The 18,788-nt window shown below is 49.6% G+C and overlaps 1 protein-coding gene across 1 annotated transcript; it reads left to right on the forward strand.

Annotated features, from left to right (window-relative positions):
- The first annotated feature begins 375 nt into the window (after positions 1-375).
- On the forward strand, positions 376-17,628 carry Ca6 (carbonic anhydrase 6). The gene is made up of 9 exons (XM_040735098.1): positions 376-620; positions 897-1,034; positions 3,570-3,749; positions 7,564-7,712; positions 9,435-9,527; positions 11,031-11,100; positions 11,666-11,823; positions 14,306-14,429; positions 17,162-17,628. The coding sequence occupies exons 1-9, from the start codon at positions 590-592 to the stop codon at positions 17,233-17,235; spliced, it is 1,017 nt and encodes a 338-aa protein (XP_040591032.1). The 5' UTR covers positions 376-589; the 3' UTR covers positions 17,236-17,628.
- The last annotated feature ends 1,160 nt before the right edge of the window (positions 17,629-18,788 follow it).

The following is an 18,788-nucleotide window of genomic DNA, read 5'->3' on the forward strand; positions in this document are numbered from 1 at the left end:
AAGGGGACTCATCGCTTGTCAGAGTGGATCAGTTCATTGCATGTGGCCAGCATGTCCTCTGGAGTCCCACCTGCCCCCTGCCTCTGCCTCTCTGAAGGGCTTGGGAACGCTGGCTTGTCGGCAGGCATACATGCTGGTTTCTCTTACACCAGCCAGGTGGATGTACGAGGATTAGACAACTCATTGGTTTGGCGTGGGTGTGCCCAAGGGTATTGCACTGTCAGGACAAATCCCAGGAGAAACAGGAGGACCTACCCATATCTCCTCCTCCTCCTCCTCCTCCTGGTCCTCCTCAGTGGCCCGAAGGCATGTCTGCAGATGCAGTTCAAGAGCCAGGCTCCAAGGTCCAGGGCTGATTTAGGTTGGGGACAAACCTATCTCCACCGACAACTGGGTTCCTCCATTTCTCGCCCAACGCTGGAGAACCAAACTCTCTTCCCAGTTGTGGCCGGGGGCTGGAGGCACCCCTGAATTGTTAGGGATAGTCTTCTGTCCACTCTGGGACAGGCAGGAAATACCAACTGGAACCTGGCAAGGTTTTCAGGCCCTGGTGATTTCCCCTTAGCGGCCAGGAGAAAGGGCAGAGGAAATGCCACCCTCCAGGAAGCCCCTGTTTCCAGGTGAGTGTGCCTCGGGCTCTTCCCATCTCCACAGATCACTCATCACTCAAGGTCCACAAAGGCTGCACTGTGTGGCCCCTGGACTGAGTTTGCAAAGATCGCTGAACAACCAGACAGGGTTAATTGGCCGTGGCGATGCCCGATGCCCGGGAGGAGGTGTGACACGTGCGTGGGGAAGGCCCCAAGTCAGAAGGGCCATTGTGGGGAGGTGTTGTTGTTCAGTGGGTGCCGAAAGGGCGGGCCAGCCAGCTGGACCTGGTAAATTGTTATTTACAGTTTCTGAGCTTTTAAAAGAAGCGCTGCCCAGATCCTCTGCTGCGTTCAGGACTTCAGCGTGGACCATGGGGGTTCTGGTGACTGTGGTGTCCTTCTTCTTCCTGGGTGCGCAGGCCCAGAATGAGTGGACCTACTCAGGTAAGCGGCCACCTAGCATTTCCAGACAGGGTGACAAGACGGCCCACCCGTGCTGGCTGTGGGTCCTGCTCTTTTGGGTTCACAAGCGTTTTGCTCTCTCTGATGAACAAATAGACTTTCAGCCACGATGAAGGAGAAGAGACAGCGCTCCCTTGCCTCAGCCCGGCAGCTTAGAATCTTTTACACCCCAGCATTGGCTGCCTCGAGACCCCACGTCTACTAGTGAAGGCTGTTACTGTTACCTGAATGTGTGACGAATGAAGCTTCTAGAAAGGACAGCTATGCCCTCCTAGAAGAGACTACTGGACCACAAACCTCATCCTTCTTAGAAACGTGCCTACTCACACTTCACCAAGGATCTGATGGAGGCCGCCTTGCCTTCACCAGGACCCACTGACCTTACCCTGAGATACCCAGTCAGGCTTCACAGGGGAGAGTCAAGGGGGAGGCTGGAGGAGGCTGCTGGAAGGTGCAGGGAGACCAGAGGGACACGGGACAAAGTCTCCCTGCGTGGCTTTCTCATTGAGAGTGGATAGTAAGTCCTAAATTAAGGTGACAGAGTCAGGGACATTGTAGAGGCTCAGATAAATCAATTCGTAGGGCAGCCACGTCAGTCACCTGTCCAGAAAAGGAGAAATGGAGTCTGTACCTGCCCGGAAGACAGGGACTTTCTGTGTCATCCAATGGCCTTACTGGCGCGGTTCAGAGGTGGCCCAAGACCTCTGAGAGTTCTGATGGCAAATTCTTGTCTTCCTTATGGTGGCTGAGACTCCCAAACTGAAGGTCTCCCTCCCGCATGGCCCCAGAGGCCTGGAGATCCCAGAGTGACTTTTGTAAGTGACCAGTAGGAAGATGTATGAGCTACCCCATGTTTTCCTCCCCTCGCACTAGGACTGGCGCCCAGGCTTGCATGTGCCAGGCAAGCTCTGCTGTTGAGCTGTCCCCAGGATCTTCCTGATGCCTCTGAGACCCAGGCCCAAAGCTCTTGGGTCACAGGATGGTGTGCCTCAGGCCTCTTCCCTTGATCTTGGCATTTTGCCTCTAAGAAAGACTGGTTTAAAAATTGGTTTGTAGTATTGGGTAGGATAGAAGAGAATCAAGTTTTCTGTGGATCGTAAATCAAGAAGCCTCAAAGGCAGCTTCCATCCTACCTAGAACAAGCCACGTGCTCATGCAAAGCTACCCTCAGAGGGTCCTCAGCCGCAAATGGCTGAAGAGAGCTGGGCATTGGGGGCGCACGCCTTCAGTCCCAGCACTGGGAAGCAGAGGCAAGAACTCTGTGAGTTCCAGGCCAGCCTGGTTAATGTAGTGAATTCTAAGACAGCCAGGGCTACATAGAGGGACCCTGTCTTGAAAACCAAAACCAAACTCCTCAGCGATGTGGGGCCTCTGTCATCTGTAGTGACTGGTCATCATTCCTCTTGCCTCAGGATTATTAACCATCTCCAAAAAGATACGTTTTGCAGCTCCCTCCCCTTCCTTCCCCTCCCTATTCTCTTCTCTTTCTCCCTCCCTCCCTCCCTCCCTCCCTCCCTCCCTCCCTCCCTCCCTCCCTCTCTCTCTCTCTCTCTCTCTCTCTCTCTCTCTCTCTCTCTCTCTCTCTCTTAAAGAGAATATCTCATTACATTGCCCAGACAGGTCTTAAACCTCTGGGCTTAGTTATTCCTGGTATCACAGGACTGTAATTCCAAACCCCCAAAGATGGAGACAGGAGGATTGCCACAAGTTCAAGGCCAGCCAGGACTATATGGTAAGATGTCTCATAAAACAGGTTAACACCTGGATTCAAAAAAGCCTCCTGCCTCTAAAAGAACAAAACAAAACAAAAAACACAAAACAACAATCCCGTGCTTCAGCCTCCTGAGAAACTGGGACTATGGATATGCCCAAAATTAATTGTTTTTATCCTGCATTCTAAGGCAGGATCTAATGTAGCCCAGGCTGGCCTTGAACTTTTGATCCTCCTACTTCTGCCTCTGCAGTGCAGGGGGTGGGGGGAGGGTGCTGCTCAGGTGCCCTGTAACTATGTTGTCACCTAGGTGACCTTGTCTTGGCCTTCCTGCAGACCCAAAGAAGGGCCTGGAGTAAGGAAACAGGTGCTCTTTGGAGAAGGTTCCAGCAGCAGAGGAAGCTGGGCCCTCAAGTTCGGGGCTTGGAAAGAAAACTATGTTCTCTGGAAATGAGGTCAGGGGCCGTTGGTAGGTCCAGGCCTCCTTCAGGGCGTTCATCAGCTGTGAATCCCGGAAGGAAGAGGGCCAACCAACTGTCTGCAGAGCAGACCCCTGGGCGTGGCCACCAGCTTAGGGTCTTGTGCCAGTGGCTGCGAGGAAGAGCAGGAAGACAGCATCACCCCACACCCCCAGCCAAGTCCTCGGAGTAGTTCAGAGCTGTCCCTGCCTGCCCTGTGGAAGCCCTGCTTCTGTGTCCAGAAGGCTGCCCCATGGGTCCTCCACCCAGAAGACCTCGAACCCAGCCTGCTAAGAAGGGGGCTCAGCTGGGCAGCTCTGAGCTTGACCGCACTCTCTCCCGTTGCAGGGCCCGGGCTGATAGAGAGCAATTGGCCGAAAGAGTACCCTGACTGCGGGGGGCAGAGGCAGTCGCCCATCAATCTGCAGACCAAGAAGGTGAAGTTCAACCGCTCCTTGAAGCCGCTGATCCTGAAGGGCTATGGGGATGACAATCTGGAGTTCTCCATGACTAACAATGGCCACACAGGTCAGGGGGCACCGGTGGGCCTGGCCGTCTGTGTGGATAGCAGGCAGTAGCAATGTACAGAGACCCAGAGCCCAGCGCACAGAAACCCTGGGGACTCTTCCAGAGACAGGCAGCAACTGTCTCCAAACTCACACCCTTGTGGGCTCCTCAGAGGCACCTGTTTTGAATCCTGACAACCCAGGTTCGAGTGCCGGAACCTACACTGTGGAAGGAAAGAGCCGATTCTCAAAACTCGGCTGACTTCCACACGGGTTCCATGTCAGGCATTGCCCCAACCCCCAAATAAATAAATATAAATATAATAATGACAACAACTCACAACAATAATATTAATAACAACAACAACCATGTCAGGTGTGATGGCACACGCTTTTAATTCCAGCATCTGGAAGGCAGAGGCAGTTGGATCTCTGTGAGTTTGAGGCTACCCTGGACTACACAGTGGGATCTTCTCTCAAAACCAAAACCCAAATAATACACCAAAAGACCGTTACCTGAGCCTGCTCTGACGTGCCCAGCAGAGCATTCAGAGGGCAGGGGCTGAGGCTCACATTCCCTACTGTTCTTAATGCAGCTCTGCCTCAGTTTCCACAGTTTCTGTGCGGAATCTGAGTATTTACAAGCACCTGAGAGAGGTAACGCAGTTTCTCAAAGGTTCAGTTTTTCCAGAGAGTGAGGAAGCGCAAGAAAGACTATGAGCGTGTCTGTAGGATGGGAGAGCTGGATCTTAGGAGCCCTCTCTGGGCAACTATGACGCCCACACAGTGTTCCCTTCTGATACTCCGTTAGGCTTTGCCTTGAGTCTCATAGCAACCTCAGGAGGGGAGCGTTAACATCCAATGTGTTCTTCAATAGCTCTCTTAGTTGTTGAATTTTTATCACATTTATTTATTTACTTGTATGTGTGCAATGGTGCCTCCTTCTACGATGTGGGTCATGTATGTGTGCAATGGTGCCTCCTTCTACGATGTGGGTCATGGAGATCAAACCCAGGTCGTCAGGCTTGGCACCAGGTGCCTTTACCCACTGACCTATCCCTCCAGCCCCTACATCTTAGTTTTCCAGACAGTCACTCACTGTTGCTAGACTGGCTGCTAGGTTTGCCTGTCACCTTCCCTAGGGCTGGGATCCCATGGCTGGGGCCCCATATCTGGCTTTTTATGAAGGTGTTGGGTCCAACACGCCTGTGTGGCTACACGTCACCCACTGAGCCGGCTCCAAGCCTGACTTTGATTTTTTGAGCTCATGTAACCAAGGCTGGTCCCAGACTCGGAGTCTAGAGTGGCTTTGAGCTCTTGACCTTGCTGTCTCTAAGCCCAAGTGCTGGGCTTGGAGGCCTGCACCCCCAAGCTTGCCTAAGGAGGTCCATTTTCAGGCGGGAAACCTGAGATCTCTGGAGGCCAGGGGCTCACGCAAGGTCACAATCACTAATGCCCAGTGCTGCAGACCCAGATGTTTGGTTCTCGGTAGCCACTAATGCCCAATGCCACAGACCCAGATGTTTGGTTCTTGGGAGTGTGCATGGTTTCTGGGTGAGTCAGTTTACTGTCTGTGCACATGTGCATATTGCCCCATTGAGACAACAAAACCAAATTCCAGTTATGGGTCGGGTGAATAGTAAGAGGGAGGACAGAGCCATGTCTGTGAGTAGCCTGGACTACTGAGACCCACAAACTACTAATAACCCCCTATCTTTTTGAGGTATTGGGAAGGCTCTGTGCATGCAAAGTCTGTGTTCTACTTTTGGGATGAATTTTAATCTATTTTAAAAGATTTATTTCATTATTTTCTTTTAAAAAAGATTTATTTATGTATTTATTACATATACAGAGTTCTGCCTGCATGTATCCCTACAGGCCAGAAGAGGACACCAGATCTCATTATGGATGGCTGTGAGCCATCATGTGGTTGCTGGGATTTGAACTCAGGACCTCTGGAAGAGCAGGCAGTGCTCTCAATCCCTGAGCCATTTCTCCAGTCCCTCATTATTTTTAACCACGTATATATACGTCTCTGTGTGAGGGTCTGTGCACATGAGTGTGGGTGCCCTTAGACACCAGGGTCCTCAGATCCTCCTGGAGTCACCTGACATGAGTGCTGGGAATTGAGTTCGGGTCTTCTGCATGAGTAGTACATATTAATTACTGAGGCATCTCTCAAGTACCTCCACGTTTCTGTAACATATGGGGAGAGAGTCTCCATGTTGTACAGGCTGCTTTAAATCTATGCCCAAGTGATCCTTCTGCCTTGGCCTCTTGAGTGTTGGAGCTACAGATATGTCCAGCTTTTATATCTTTTATGGTAAAGTATCTGTTTAGGTGTTTCACTGATTTTGAAAATCAGCATGCTCATTTTCTTATGGTTGAATATCTTTTTTTTTCTTTTAATTTTTCGAGACAGGGTTTTCTCTCCTGGCACTCACTCTGTAGACCAGGCTGGCCTTGAAATTACACAGATCTACCTGCCTCTACCTCCTGAGTACTGGGATTAAAGATGTACATTGCCATGCCCGGCCTTATTGTTGAATTTTAAGAGTCCTTTATTTTATGTAAAGATTTTTTTGTGTATGAGTGTTTGTCTGTGTGTGTTATGTGCACCATGTGTGTGCAGTATCTGATGAGACCAGGAGAGGGCGTTGTTTCCCTGGAACTGGAATTACTGCCATGTGGGTTTTGGAAATTGAATCAGGTTCTCTGGAAGAGCAGACAGTGCTCTTAACCTCTGAGCCATTGCGTTAGGCTTGCAGTAGACTTTTATCAGATGTTTATAAATCCTTTCTTACAGTATGCCATATCTTTTCATTCTCTGGCCAGTGTCATTTGCAGAACAATTTTGTTGTCATTAATGTTTTCTAGGGTTTCTAGGATTAATAGTAGAACCTGCTGCCTTGCCCATGCTAGGGAAGGCTGGCTGTACTGTCAACATTGCTCCCCCCCCCCCATAGGGTTTCTCTGTGTAGCCCTGGCTGTCCTGATCAGGCTGGCCTCAAACTCACAGGAATCTGCCTGGCTCTGCCTCCTGAGTGCTGGGGTTAAAAGTGTGTGCCACCACTACCTGGCTGACAAAACTGTTTTGAAGTCCGTGCTAGTGATATGAATATCTGCAGTCATTTGACCCAAGTAGCATCCCTGTAGGAAGTCTGTAGGGTGTGAGGTGGGAGACTCATTTTCTCTCCAATGAAAACCTCACACTGTAGTGTTAGAATCTCCGTCAGATTAAGTTCTAAGCCAAGCTAGAGCTTGCGTGGTCCTGGCTGGCTGTGTAACTTGGTTTCTTGTCTGCTGAGGACAAGTTAGGCCACAACACGATGACGTGTATGTAGAGACAGGGATCTAAGTACTAGGCTAGCCCAGCTCCGCCCCCATCCAAGGCACAGCATGACACCGAGTCTTCACTGTCCCAGGGTCGGCTTCCTTGTGCACAAAACAGTTGTATTGGAGCCCAGTATGGTGGCACTTCTATGGGCTAGCTCACAGGCTGCCTGGGGAAAGCCATGAAGCAATGCCTCAAACCAGCAATCCTCCTGCCTCAGCCTCCAAGGCCCAGGAGTACAGGCATGTGCTTAGGACAGTGTGTTTTCTGAGCTTTCCCGTTTTCTAGGACCAGTGAGGCAGATGTGCTGTGCTGTAGTCCCGCCCCTGACCTATTGGTTCTGGACACAGAGGTGTCCCGTGTGCCAGTTCCTCCTCCCCCTGGGGACAGCGGTCTAAGCTGTCAATAACGCCCTGGACTGCCTTGGGTGTGAGGTGGGGATGACCCAGGGGTCTGCTGATTGGAAAATCTGAGCCTCCCTGTGTTGTGTTGTCCCTTACAGTGCAGCTCAACCTGCCTCCCACCATGCAAGTGACAGACTCTGAGGGCACCGTGTACACAGCAAAACAGATGCACTTGCACTGGGGCGGTGACTTCTTTGAGCTCAGTGGCTCTGAGCACACCGTGGATGGGATCAGGCGCGTGATAGAGGTACGTGACAGTCCCAACAGGGTCCCCTTTCCTTCAAGCTCCAGTTGCTTTTTCCTTGTATGTGTTTGCATTTTGTGTCACACAGGTGTCATGTATGTGCACATGCATGAGAGTGTGCATGCACATGTGTGTGTGTGTATGTGTGGACGCCAGGAGTTGACATAGTCTTCCTATATCACACCTTTCTTTCTTTCTCTGTTTCTTTCTTCCTCTCTTTCTTCCTTTCTCCCTCTCTGTTTCTTTTTCTTTCTTTCTTTCTTTCTTTCTTTCTTTCTTTCTTTCTTTCTTTCTGTCTGTCTTTCTGTCTTTCTTTCTTTCTTTCTTTCTTTCTCTCTCTCTCTCTCTTTCTTTCTTCTGTTTTTGAGGCAGGCTCTCTCTCACTGAGTCTGGATCTCATCTGTTAACTAGACTGGCTGACCGCTGAACCCCAGGGATCCTATCTCCATCCACGGCCTTAGCGTTGACATTACAGGCACAAGCAGCTGTGCCCAGTTCCTCTGTGTGGGTGCTGGGATTGAAAATTCCTCATGCTCACACAAGTGCTTTACCAACTGAGCCGGCTTGCCGGCTCCCCCTTTCTTACTGAAATAGCCAACAGTAATGGTAAAGTTTTGTGGTGATGGTTCAGTCGCCCTGTGGTTGAATTTATTTTCAGTTCCTTGAGACATTACTACTGGTTTCTGCATTGTGCGGGAACGTAAATGAGTTTCTCTTCAGAAACTCACAGCATGGCAGGAGTCTCCCGCCTGCACGGTGGCCGGCCTTCCTCTGCTTCAACTGCGTGCGTGCGTGTGTGTGTGTGTGTGTGTGTGTGTGTGTGTGTGTGTGTGTGTATGGTGTGTGTGTGTATGTGTGTGTGTGTATGGTGTGTGTGTATGTGTGTGTGTATGTGTGTGTATGGTGTGTGTGTGTATGTGTGTGTATGGTGTGTGTGTGTATGGTGTGTGTGTATGTGTGTGTATGGTGTGTGTGTGTGCATGGTGTGTGTGTGTGTATGGTGTGTGTGTATGTGTGTGTATGTGTGTGTATGGTGTGTGTGTATGTGTGTGTATGTGTGTGTATGGTGTGTGTGTGTATGTGTGTGTGTATGGTGTGTGTGTGTATGTATGTGTGTGTATGGTGTGTGTGTGTATGTGTGTGTGTATGGTGTGTGTGTGTATGGTGTGTGTGTATGTGTGTGTATGGTGTGTGTGTATGTGTGTGTGTATGGTGTGTGTGTATGGTGTGTGTGTATGTATGTGTGTGTATGGTGTATGTGTGTGTATGGTGTGTGTGTGTATGTGTGTGTATAGTGTGTGTGTATGTGTGTGTGTGTATGGTGTGTGTGTGTGTTAAGAGTTTCAGAGCACATCTTTGGCCGGCATCCATCCTTGGGCTGATCTCAGGCTTACAATGGCTCCCTGAGGGAGGGGGTTCACTGCTCACTCTCCTCAAGCCCTCTAGAGGCCTGAGGAGGACATAGTGGCTTCAGCCTCTACCAGGAGGGAGGTTGGGTCAAGGCAAACCAGAACTGCCACCTTCCAGAATCTTGCTTCCCCTCCTCCCATTCCTGGAGAAGTTCCTGGTCCTGGCAGTTGGGGCTCATAGGCTGGGCAGGAGAAGGGAGGTCAGAGCTGTGTGGGGGATGGTCTGAGGCCTCAGCTGGAACATCTGCCGTCCTTCCCTTCACCTCTGGGATCCTCCAGAGTTTGAAGTCCTGCTTCTGCTTTCCCTCACTCACAGATTCATGTGGTTCACTTCAACTCCAAGTACGGGAGCTATGACGAAGCCAAGAGTAAACCCGATGGCCTGGCTGTGCTGGCGGTCTTCATTGAGGTAGGGCTGGGACGTGAGTGTCCATGCAGGCTGCTGTGCCCGCCCTCACGGCCTGACCAGGTGCACTGTCTGAGTGACACGTGTCTTCGTCTTCTCTCTCAGTCCCTTCCTGAGCTTTCCCAGGAAAGCTCCCTCAGTGGAGCATGGAGCATTCTCCAGCCCTTGCTCACTCCTGTGCTATGAACCATGGGACCCTGGGTACTGAGATGACTCAGAAGACCTGGGACCCCAGCAGGGCTGACTGGACGTGAACTGTGTGTGCTGGGCTGTGTGAAACCTCAATGCGGTCAGACAAAGGCACCAGGACTGCGTTTCTAAGAGAGTCCACACCATGGATTTAGGGACAGTTGATCAGGAAAGGGCAGGAATCTGGGCTGCAGAGGGCTCAGGCATTGAGAGCACCAGAGGACCCAGGTGCACTCACACAGAACTTCACAACCATTCTGGGAGATGGAATGTCTTCTTTGGTCTCTGAGGACACCACGTGTGCACATGGTACACAGACAGACATGCAGGCAAAACACGCATATGTATAAAATGAAAATAAATAAATCTAAAAAAATTAAATAGGAATCTTATTCTCAAAACTAAATATTAACTGGATAAATAATAATAATAAATAATAAATCTTAGCTGGATAATTTACAGGAGAAAAATGTGTACTGAATGATCAAAATCTGCCGTGGTGCATAACTGTAATCTCAGCACTCATATAGCAGAAATGGATTATTGCAAGTCTGAGGCCAGCATAGTCTGTGTAGGGAGTTCTACACCAGCCCAGGCTACACAAGAAGCCTTATCTCAAGAAAACAAAATCAAGCTGGGTGGTAGCAGCACACACCTCTAATCCCAGCATTCTGGAGGTAGAGGCAGGAGGATCTCAAATTTGGAGGGCAGCCTGGTCTACAGAGTGAGTTCCAAAACAGCCAGGGCTACGAAGAGAAACCCTGTCAAAACAAATATAAACCAAACTCAAACCAACCAAATCAGCAACAGAAAACAAAAAATCTGCCCTTTAGACTAAAAGCAATCTTTATTTTCATCTTAAAACAAACAGGGCTGGAGAGATGACTTAATGGTTAAGAAGTCTACTCTCACAGAGGGTGAGAGTTCAGTTCCCAGGACCCACGTGACAGCTGGCAACCTACTGTGACTCCAGTTTCAGTGGGTCTGCTGCCCTCTTCTGGGCTCCATGGGCACTGCATGCAGATGGTGCACATACAGACACAGGCAAACGCTGATGCATATTCATAAGTCAATGACATCAGCATTCATATGAAAGAATGCCTTAGCAATAGGGTCACATGAGCAGTTTTGCCTGGGGCATCTAGTCTGTCAGAAGCCCTGAGGACTGAGCCCAGGTAGGTGGTAGCAAGGAGCAGTTATCTTGTCTCCCCCAGCCCAGCTAAGCCACACTATCCCTTGCCCTGTTTCCTTGGGAAACCAAGTAGCTGCTGGTGGAGTAGATCTCCCCCTTACTGAGTGCTCTGTGCCTCTCCCCAGATTGACGAGTATGCTGAGAACACCTACTACAGCCCCATCATTTCTGAGTTGCTCAACATCCAATACCCAGGTAAGGAACGCCCACCTCAGGCAAGAGGGTTGAATGGGGTGTGAGTAGGGAAGCCGGTAAAGGGATAGCTCAGCAGTCAAGAGTGCTTGTCCCACAGTCAACAGGACCAGAGTTCAAATCCCAAGCTCCTCTATCAAGCCGAGTGTCCCACAAATCCTGTAGCTTTAGCTCTGGGCCTGGGAGCTGGAGCTGCAGGCAGAGTGGGTCACCTGACATGGGTGCTGAGAGCTGACTTAGGGGCTTCTGGAAGAGCAGGACATGCTCTTCACTGCTGAGCCTCTTCCAGCCTCTGGAAGTCACTTTAAAGCTCAGGCTGGTTTTGAATTCATGGACAACTTCCTGCTTCGGTCTCCCAAGTACTAGGGTTACACACGTGCACCCCCAGGTCCAGTGCTCTGCTCTTACCCATCCATGGAGCAGAAAACTGGGGGACAGATTTTCACTCCTCAGCTCTTTTGTTCTTGGGCTTAGGCAGGGGACTTGAAGACTCCATATGCTGAGGCAGAGCCTGAGCTGTCTCTCCTGGGGCATTCCTTTCCCCTCAACACCCTGTCTTCTCTCTTAGGAGAAGCCACAACTCTGATAAACGTGAGCATTCAGGACTTGTTTCCTGGGGACACGCACTACTATTACACCTACAAAGGCTCACTCACCACCCCTCCCTGCACAGAGAATGTCAAGTGGTTCGTGTTTAAAGACTCTGTCAAGCTCTCTAAGACCCAGGTAACAGCTGCACCACTTTGTCAAAGCTTCCCTTTGGCTGTCTGGCTGACAAGAACACTTCTAGAAGCCCACCCGATTCTCTGGTATTTGCCACACACAGGTCTGATACTTAGTTAGGGTTATTATTGCTGTGACAAAACATCAAGATCAAAGAAACCTGGGGAGGAAAGGGATCATTCAGTTTCCACATCACTGTTCACCACTGGAGGAAGTCAGGGCAGGAACTGAAACAGGACAGGATCCAGGAGGCAGGAGCTGCTGCTGAGGCCATAGAGGGGAGCTGCTTACTGGCTTGCTCCACATGACCTGCTCAGCCTGACTTCCTATAGAACCTAGAACCACCAGCCCAAGGATGACCCTGCTCACAAAGGGTTGGGCCCTCCCCCATCAATCACTAATTAAGAAAAGGCCCCACAGCTGTATCTTATGGAGAGGGTTCCACAATTGAGGCTCCCTCCTTTCAGATGACTCTAACTTGTGTCATGTTGACATAAAACCAGCCAGGACAGACACTCACCTGTCCCTGCCCCGGTGGAACTGTGGGTGACCTTCAGCCACTGAGGTGTGCGTGGGCGTTGGAGGCCACAGCTGATCCAAGGAGCTTAGATTCGATGCAGTGAGCGGTCTGGAGTCTGAGCCATGCAGGAGAGGACCATGGTGAAGACTGTGTTCTCAAGCAGGCTTGGCCACGCCCTGTTCTCCATCCTCAGGCAGCTTACATTCCAGCATCTAGTGCATCGTAGGCCTAGGACTGCTTCAGCTCTTTGTCAAGCTTAAACCCAGATTTATATTCAGTCTTTTAAAGAAATTAGTTAATTTGAGCTTGTACGTGTGTGCACCCAAGTGTATGTCTGTTATACTGTAGTGTATCTGTGTGCAGCACACACATGCAGGAGGCCATCTGAGTTCCAGGAATCAGAGTTACAGGCACTTGGACGCTGCCGTGTAGGTGGTGGGAACAGAACTTAGGTTCTCTTCGAGAGCTACAAGAGCTCTTAACCACTGAGCCATCCATCTCTCAGCTCTGTACTCAGTGTTTTGAGCAGAATTGCTCTAGCAGCTATCTTTTGTATTTCATAGTAATAAATAGTCCAGGCACATGAGTCAGCCAGCTTATCTACCTACCTACCAACCTGCCTACCTACGTACCAGTCTGCCTACCTACCTATTCACCTACCATTGTACCTACATTCATACCTACCTACCTATCAACCAACCTACCTACCAACTTTATCTCCTTCCTTCCATTTTCCTCCCACCCCTGCCTCCTTCTCCTTCTGACAGGGTCTCACTCTGTAATCCTATCATGGCTGTCCTCCCACCTCAGCCTCCTGAATGTTGTGATCACAGACATGAGCCACCGCACCCAGCCCTGAGTGTTTCTTGACTTTAGAGAATAGATAACATCATACTGGGACATATTATGCATCTGTTGAATTGAATACTGAAGTTACAAGGCAAATCTAATATTTCTTTAGACTGGTATTTTCCCTCAGAAGCAAATATTCCTTTCCCATAAACATCATTTCTCTTCTCCAGGAGAAGATGGAAAAGGGTTCTACTAGGTAAGGACCCTCCCACACAAAATGTCAATTAGTAGGCTAGACGTGTACCCAAAGAAGTGACATAGCATGGGTCAATTATCTCTGGAAGAATGCAAATTAAATCTGGATCTAGAAGAAGCTTGCTTAGCTCCTCAGAGGCCAGATGGGTTCATTTATTTGTCATCTCAGTGAAGGCTGAGGTAAGAGGTTAGAGCGTTCTAGGCTAGCCTTGGACACACAGTAAGTTCCAAGCCAACCTGGGCTACAAAGTAAGATATTTGTTCAAAAAAGAAAAACAGAAACAGAAAACCCCAAACTCTCAGATTAAGAATACTTGTCCAGCAAGCCAGGCGGTGGTGGCACATGCCTTTAATCCCAGCACTCTGGAGGCAGAGGCAGGCAGATCTCTGTGAGTCTGAGGCCAGCCTGGTCTATAGATGTAGTTCCAGGACAGCCTCCAAAACATACAGCGAAACCCCGTCTCAAAAAACAAAACAAAACAAACAAACAATATATAGAGAGTTATCTACATATAGAGAGGGCAGGAAACTCAAACTCCTAGAAGGAGGGAAATGAAGAACCCAGACTTTTGTATGCAGGAAAAAAAACAAACCTCAAGGATGTAGACAGATTGTTTTTAGAAGTGCAAATACTTAGCTTACCACTCGATATGTTTCTGTTACCTTTTGCTTTTGTTCTGTTAACCAAATACTCATTTAAGAGGACAAGGGGGAGAGGGGGAGACACCTGCCGGGAAGATGAAGGGATGGATGGGTTAGAGGCAGAGGAAAGGCTGGAAAACCACTCAGCTCGGCTGCCCTTGATGTTGTCTGACTCTGCCGGCCTCACACAGATGGGAGCATCTATCCAATCACCAACCTAATGCTTTCACATTTGCCAAGCTTTCCCTCCCATGAGTCATTTCATGTCGCCTGCAGGTTTTGAAGATCGAGAACACTATTAAGAACCGCCAAAACGAGACCCTTCACAACATCTACCGTCAGGTCCAGCCCCTCAACCACAGAGTAGTGGAAGCCAATTTCCCCCACTTCCCTGAGAAGAGTAAGTGATGTCAGCTCTCACTTCTTTTGTATGACTCAGCCTTCTCCCCCGCTCTGGCTGATCCCTTCTAGCCATAGAGAAGGAAGGAATGCCGTTTCAAGGCAGGAGTACTCACATGGCCAACATGGGCAGGGCAGGAGAAGAGGGTGAACGCTCCTTTCTCCCATCCCAGTGAGAACCAAGGGGATACCGTATGGTGTGCAGCCTCCTCCATCTTGACTATAGTTGGAGGAGGGAGAAGCAGGTGACAACGCGAATCTGCAAACTCTCGGCTGTGTGGAGCCTCAAGTTAGCTTTACTGAGCCCAAGTGAGGTTCTTTCTCCTGTCTCACACATTCTCTCCCAGCCCACTTTAAAACCCACAGCTCTACCCACCCACACCCACATACAAACTAAGGCCCGTTTTAACCCTTCCTCACAATCAGAGCAAAGCAATTCCAACAGCCCAATGTCAGGGATCCACTCACGATCTTCTGGGCTCCTCCCACCCCAAGGCTTTGGGTCCCTTCTCCGGCTCTGTCCTCTACGGCACACACAAATTGTCTTCTAGCTTCTGACAGGGTCCTCTCTCTCCATTGCCCCTTCCATTTGTGATGGACATCCCACAGTACTGGCTTCTCCACAATGCTGGGGTCTTCTGCTCCAACTGGGCTGCACCTTCCCCAGTAGCCTCTCATAGGGTCTCTTCATGGGGCCCAAGCCTCAACTTCATCTTATTTTTCAGATAGGACCTCACAATTAGCTCTGTCTGGACTTAAATTTGCTGTATAGAGCAGGCTGGTCTCGAACTCGGAGATCCAAGTGCTTTTGGCAGGCATGTGCCATCATGCCTGGCTCTCTAACACTTTTTTTTTTTTGAGATAATGTCTCACCAAAGCAGCAACCCACTGACTTGGCTAGGCTGGCTGCTTCCATCCCTCTAGTGCCAGGGTCCCAGAAGCATGCCACAGTGCCCAGCTTTTCCATGGGTCCTGAGGATCAGGGCTCAGACCCCGATGCTTGCTTGGCAGGTCCTTGGATTTGGGAGAGCTGAGAAATCCTTGAGTGAATATGTAAAGGGCTGATGAAGTCCCGAATGAATGTGTGTGGTCCCACTGGGACATAGCTGCTTCAGACATTCAAATCCTCAGACCCATGACAGTGGCAAAGCCTTCCCCAAACAAGGGTCAGAGGGACGGCAAAGCAGCTCCTCAGGTCTGCGTGTGAAAGCAGCTCCTCAGGTCTGCGTGTGAAAGCACCTCCTCAGGTCTGCGTGTGAAAGCGCTTCCTCAGGTCTGCGTGTGAAAGCGCTTCCTCAGGTCTGCGTGTGAAAGCACCTCCTCAGGTCTGCGTGTGAAAGCGCTTCCTCAGGTCTGCGTGTGAAAGCGCTTCCTCAGGTCTGCGTGTGAAAGCGCTTCCTCAGGTCTGCGTGTGAAAGCGCTTCCTCAGGTCTGCGTGTGAAAGCGCTTCCTCAGGTCTGCGTGTGAAAGCAGCTCCTCAGGTCTGCGTGTGAAAGCGCTTCCTCAGGTCTGCGTGTGAAAGCAGCTCCTCAGGTCTGCGTGTGAAAGCGCTTCCTCAGGTCTGCGTGTGAAAGCGCTTCCTCAGGTCTGCGTGTGAAAGCGCTTCCTCAGGTCTGCGTGTGAAAGCACCTCCTCAGGTCTGTGTGTGAAAGCGCTTCCTCAGGTCTGCGTGTGAAAGCAGCTCCTCAGGTCTGCGTGTGAAAGCGCTTCCTCAGGTCTGTGTGTGAAAGCGCTTCCTCAGGTCTGTGTGTGAAAGCGCTTCCTCAGGTCTGCGTGTGAAAGCAGCTCCTCAGGTCTGCGTGTGAAAGCAGCTCCTCAGGTCTGCGTGTGAAAGCAGCTCCTCAGGTCTGCGTGTGAAAGCGCTTCCTCAGGTCTGCGTGTGAAAGCGCTTCCTCAGGTCTGTGTGTGAAAGCAGCTCCTCAGGTCTGCCTGTGAGTGTTGGTGGTGTGTGCAAGTACTGAGGTCTACGAGTGAAAGCAGCTCCTCAGGTCTGCGTGTGAGTGTTGGCGGTGTGTGCAAATACTGAGTGTCATGGACAGTTGACCCGTGTGTGCAAAACCTGGCAAATACAGCTTCTTCCTCCAGGAGTCCACAGCCTGACCCTCTCCCCAGAGACTTCCTAACTGACACTAGCCGTGGCCTCCTTCCCTGCTGTAGGCAATAATAAACACACTGAGATTCTGGGCTGTGCGTAGTAGGTGCACTCCATCAGAGTGAGCACAACTCACCTGATGCCAGCTTTCCCGCGTGCCTGCCCCTTTTTCCTTCTCTTGTTGTACAAGTCAAGTTTCCAGGACCAAGCCATGTAGGACATAGCACTTACCAGCTCAGTCGTCTCTGTAAGCCTCTAATTCTCCTTCCCTTTGTTTTTCTTCTTTTTATTTTAAAGACTTATTTATTTATTATGAATACAACATCCTGCCTTCCCTGTATATCTGCTTGCCAGAAGAGGGCGCCAGATCTTATTATGGGTGGTTGTGAGCCACCATGTGGTTACTGGAACTTGAACTCAGAACCTCTGGAAGATCAGCCAGTGCTTTTAACCTCTTAGCCATCTCTCCAGGCCAACAGTGTTTCTTTACTTACCTATCCCTGTTCTAGAACTCCCTATGTAGACCAGGCTGACCCCAAACTCTGAGACCCCTCTACCTGTGCCTCCTGAGGGTTGGGATTAAAGGTGTGCACCACCAACCAAGCCCAGCTTACTTCTTCTCTCTATTGAATGTGTTCTAGCCTATGCTTCCCATTTGCATCAGAAAGAGGTTGAAGAGAAGTTCTCACAATGGAAGAGAAAGCACAGTCAATGAGCTGGAGTCCTCACAATGGCCCTATGGGTTCACCCCGCCTTGTCTCTAAGGAATCCTGGAATGTGAGTCTCTTATTAACTCAGGGGGGTTATCAACCATAAAAGGAAGTGAGCTACATCAGACGGATGAGAAGGGATGTGGGTGAGATGTCACCGGTGGAAAACAGATCTGGATTGACATGCAAGAGAATCAAGCCTTCAACAACCTCCTGGAAATCATTTATTTAAATCTGGGGGCTGGGGATACAGCTCAGTGACAGCGTGCCTGCTGAGACCCTGGGTTCGGTCCCCAGCACCTAAAAAGAGAAAATCATTTATTTTGATCCAACTTATGAATCAACCAAACTTTAGAATTTAGATTAATAAAGTGATTTTGGAAATGTTCATTTTTAAATTCTGTGTTGCTATTCTTTTGTGCCTCCTTATTTTCAAAAAATTAGGTTCATTGTTTTTTATGAGTGTTTTGCCTGTATGTGTCTCTGTATAACATTTGTAGTGCCCCAAAATGCCACAAGAGGGCAGTGAATCTCCCTGGAACTAGAACACAGTTGTGAGCAGTCATGTGGATGCTAGGAAACAAGCCCTGTCCCTTACAAGAGCAACAAGAGACCTTGGCCACCGAGCCATCTCTCCAGTCCCCTGTGTCACTTCCAATAACCCCTCTTTGCCCTATTCTGAGGGACAGAGGGTTACATGGGGGTTACAGAGGAACATATGTTTTTCTTCCTTTCCTTTTATTGACAAAAATGTTTTAAAACGTACATTTGTGTATGCCCGTGTGAGAATGCCAAATCCACTGTGGCTGGAGCTACAGACAGCTGTGAGCTGCTATGTGGGTGCTGAGAATTGAACCCAGGTCCTTTTGTAAGAGGGGCCAGGGCTCTTCACCACTGAGCCATCACTCCAGCCCCAGAGGGAAGTGTACTTCAAACACTGACATTAGGAAAAAGGATTCTTTGCCCCCCATCTGTAGTTTTGTTTGTTTTTACTTTTTGGAGGTTGGCCACCTAGATCCCAAATAAATACACAGAAATTTTTTCTGACTTATGAATGCCTGGCCTTAGCTAGACTTGTTTCTAGCCAGATTTTCTCAAATTATCCCATCTGCCTTTTGCCTCTGGCTTCTACTTTTCTCTATTCTAATCTCTCTCCTCCCCTTTTTTTTTTTTTAGATTTTTATTTATTTTTTATGAACACAACATCCTACCTCCATGTATGTCTACACGCCAGAAGAGGGCGCCAGATCTCATTATGGATGGTTGTGAGGCACTATGTGGTTGCTGGGAATTGAACTCACAACCACACAACCAGCCATGGAGTAAGAAGGGAGGAGAGAGGGCTGGAGAGATGGCTCATTTGTTAGGAGCACTGGCTGCTCTTCCAGAGGTTCTGCATTCAATTCCCAGCAACTACATGATGGCTCCCAACCATCTGTAGTGAGATCTGGTGCCCTCTTCTGGCTTGCATGGATACATGCAGGTAGGAAGCTATATACATTTTTTAAAAATTTATTTATTTATTACTAATACAACACCCTGCCTCCATGTACACATC

This window comes from Mesocricetus auratus, unplaced genomic scaffold (assembly GCF_017639785.1).
Source record: "Mesocricetus auratus isolate SY011 unplaced genomic scaffold, BCM_Maur_2.0 Super-Scaffold_100042, whole genome shotgun sequence".
NCBI lineage: Eukaryota > Metazoa > Chordata > Mammalia > Rodentia > Cricetidae > Mesocricetus > Mesocricetus auratus.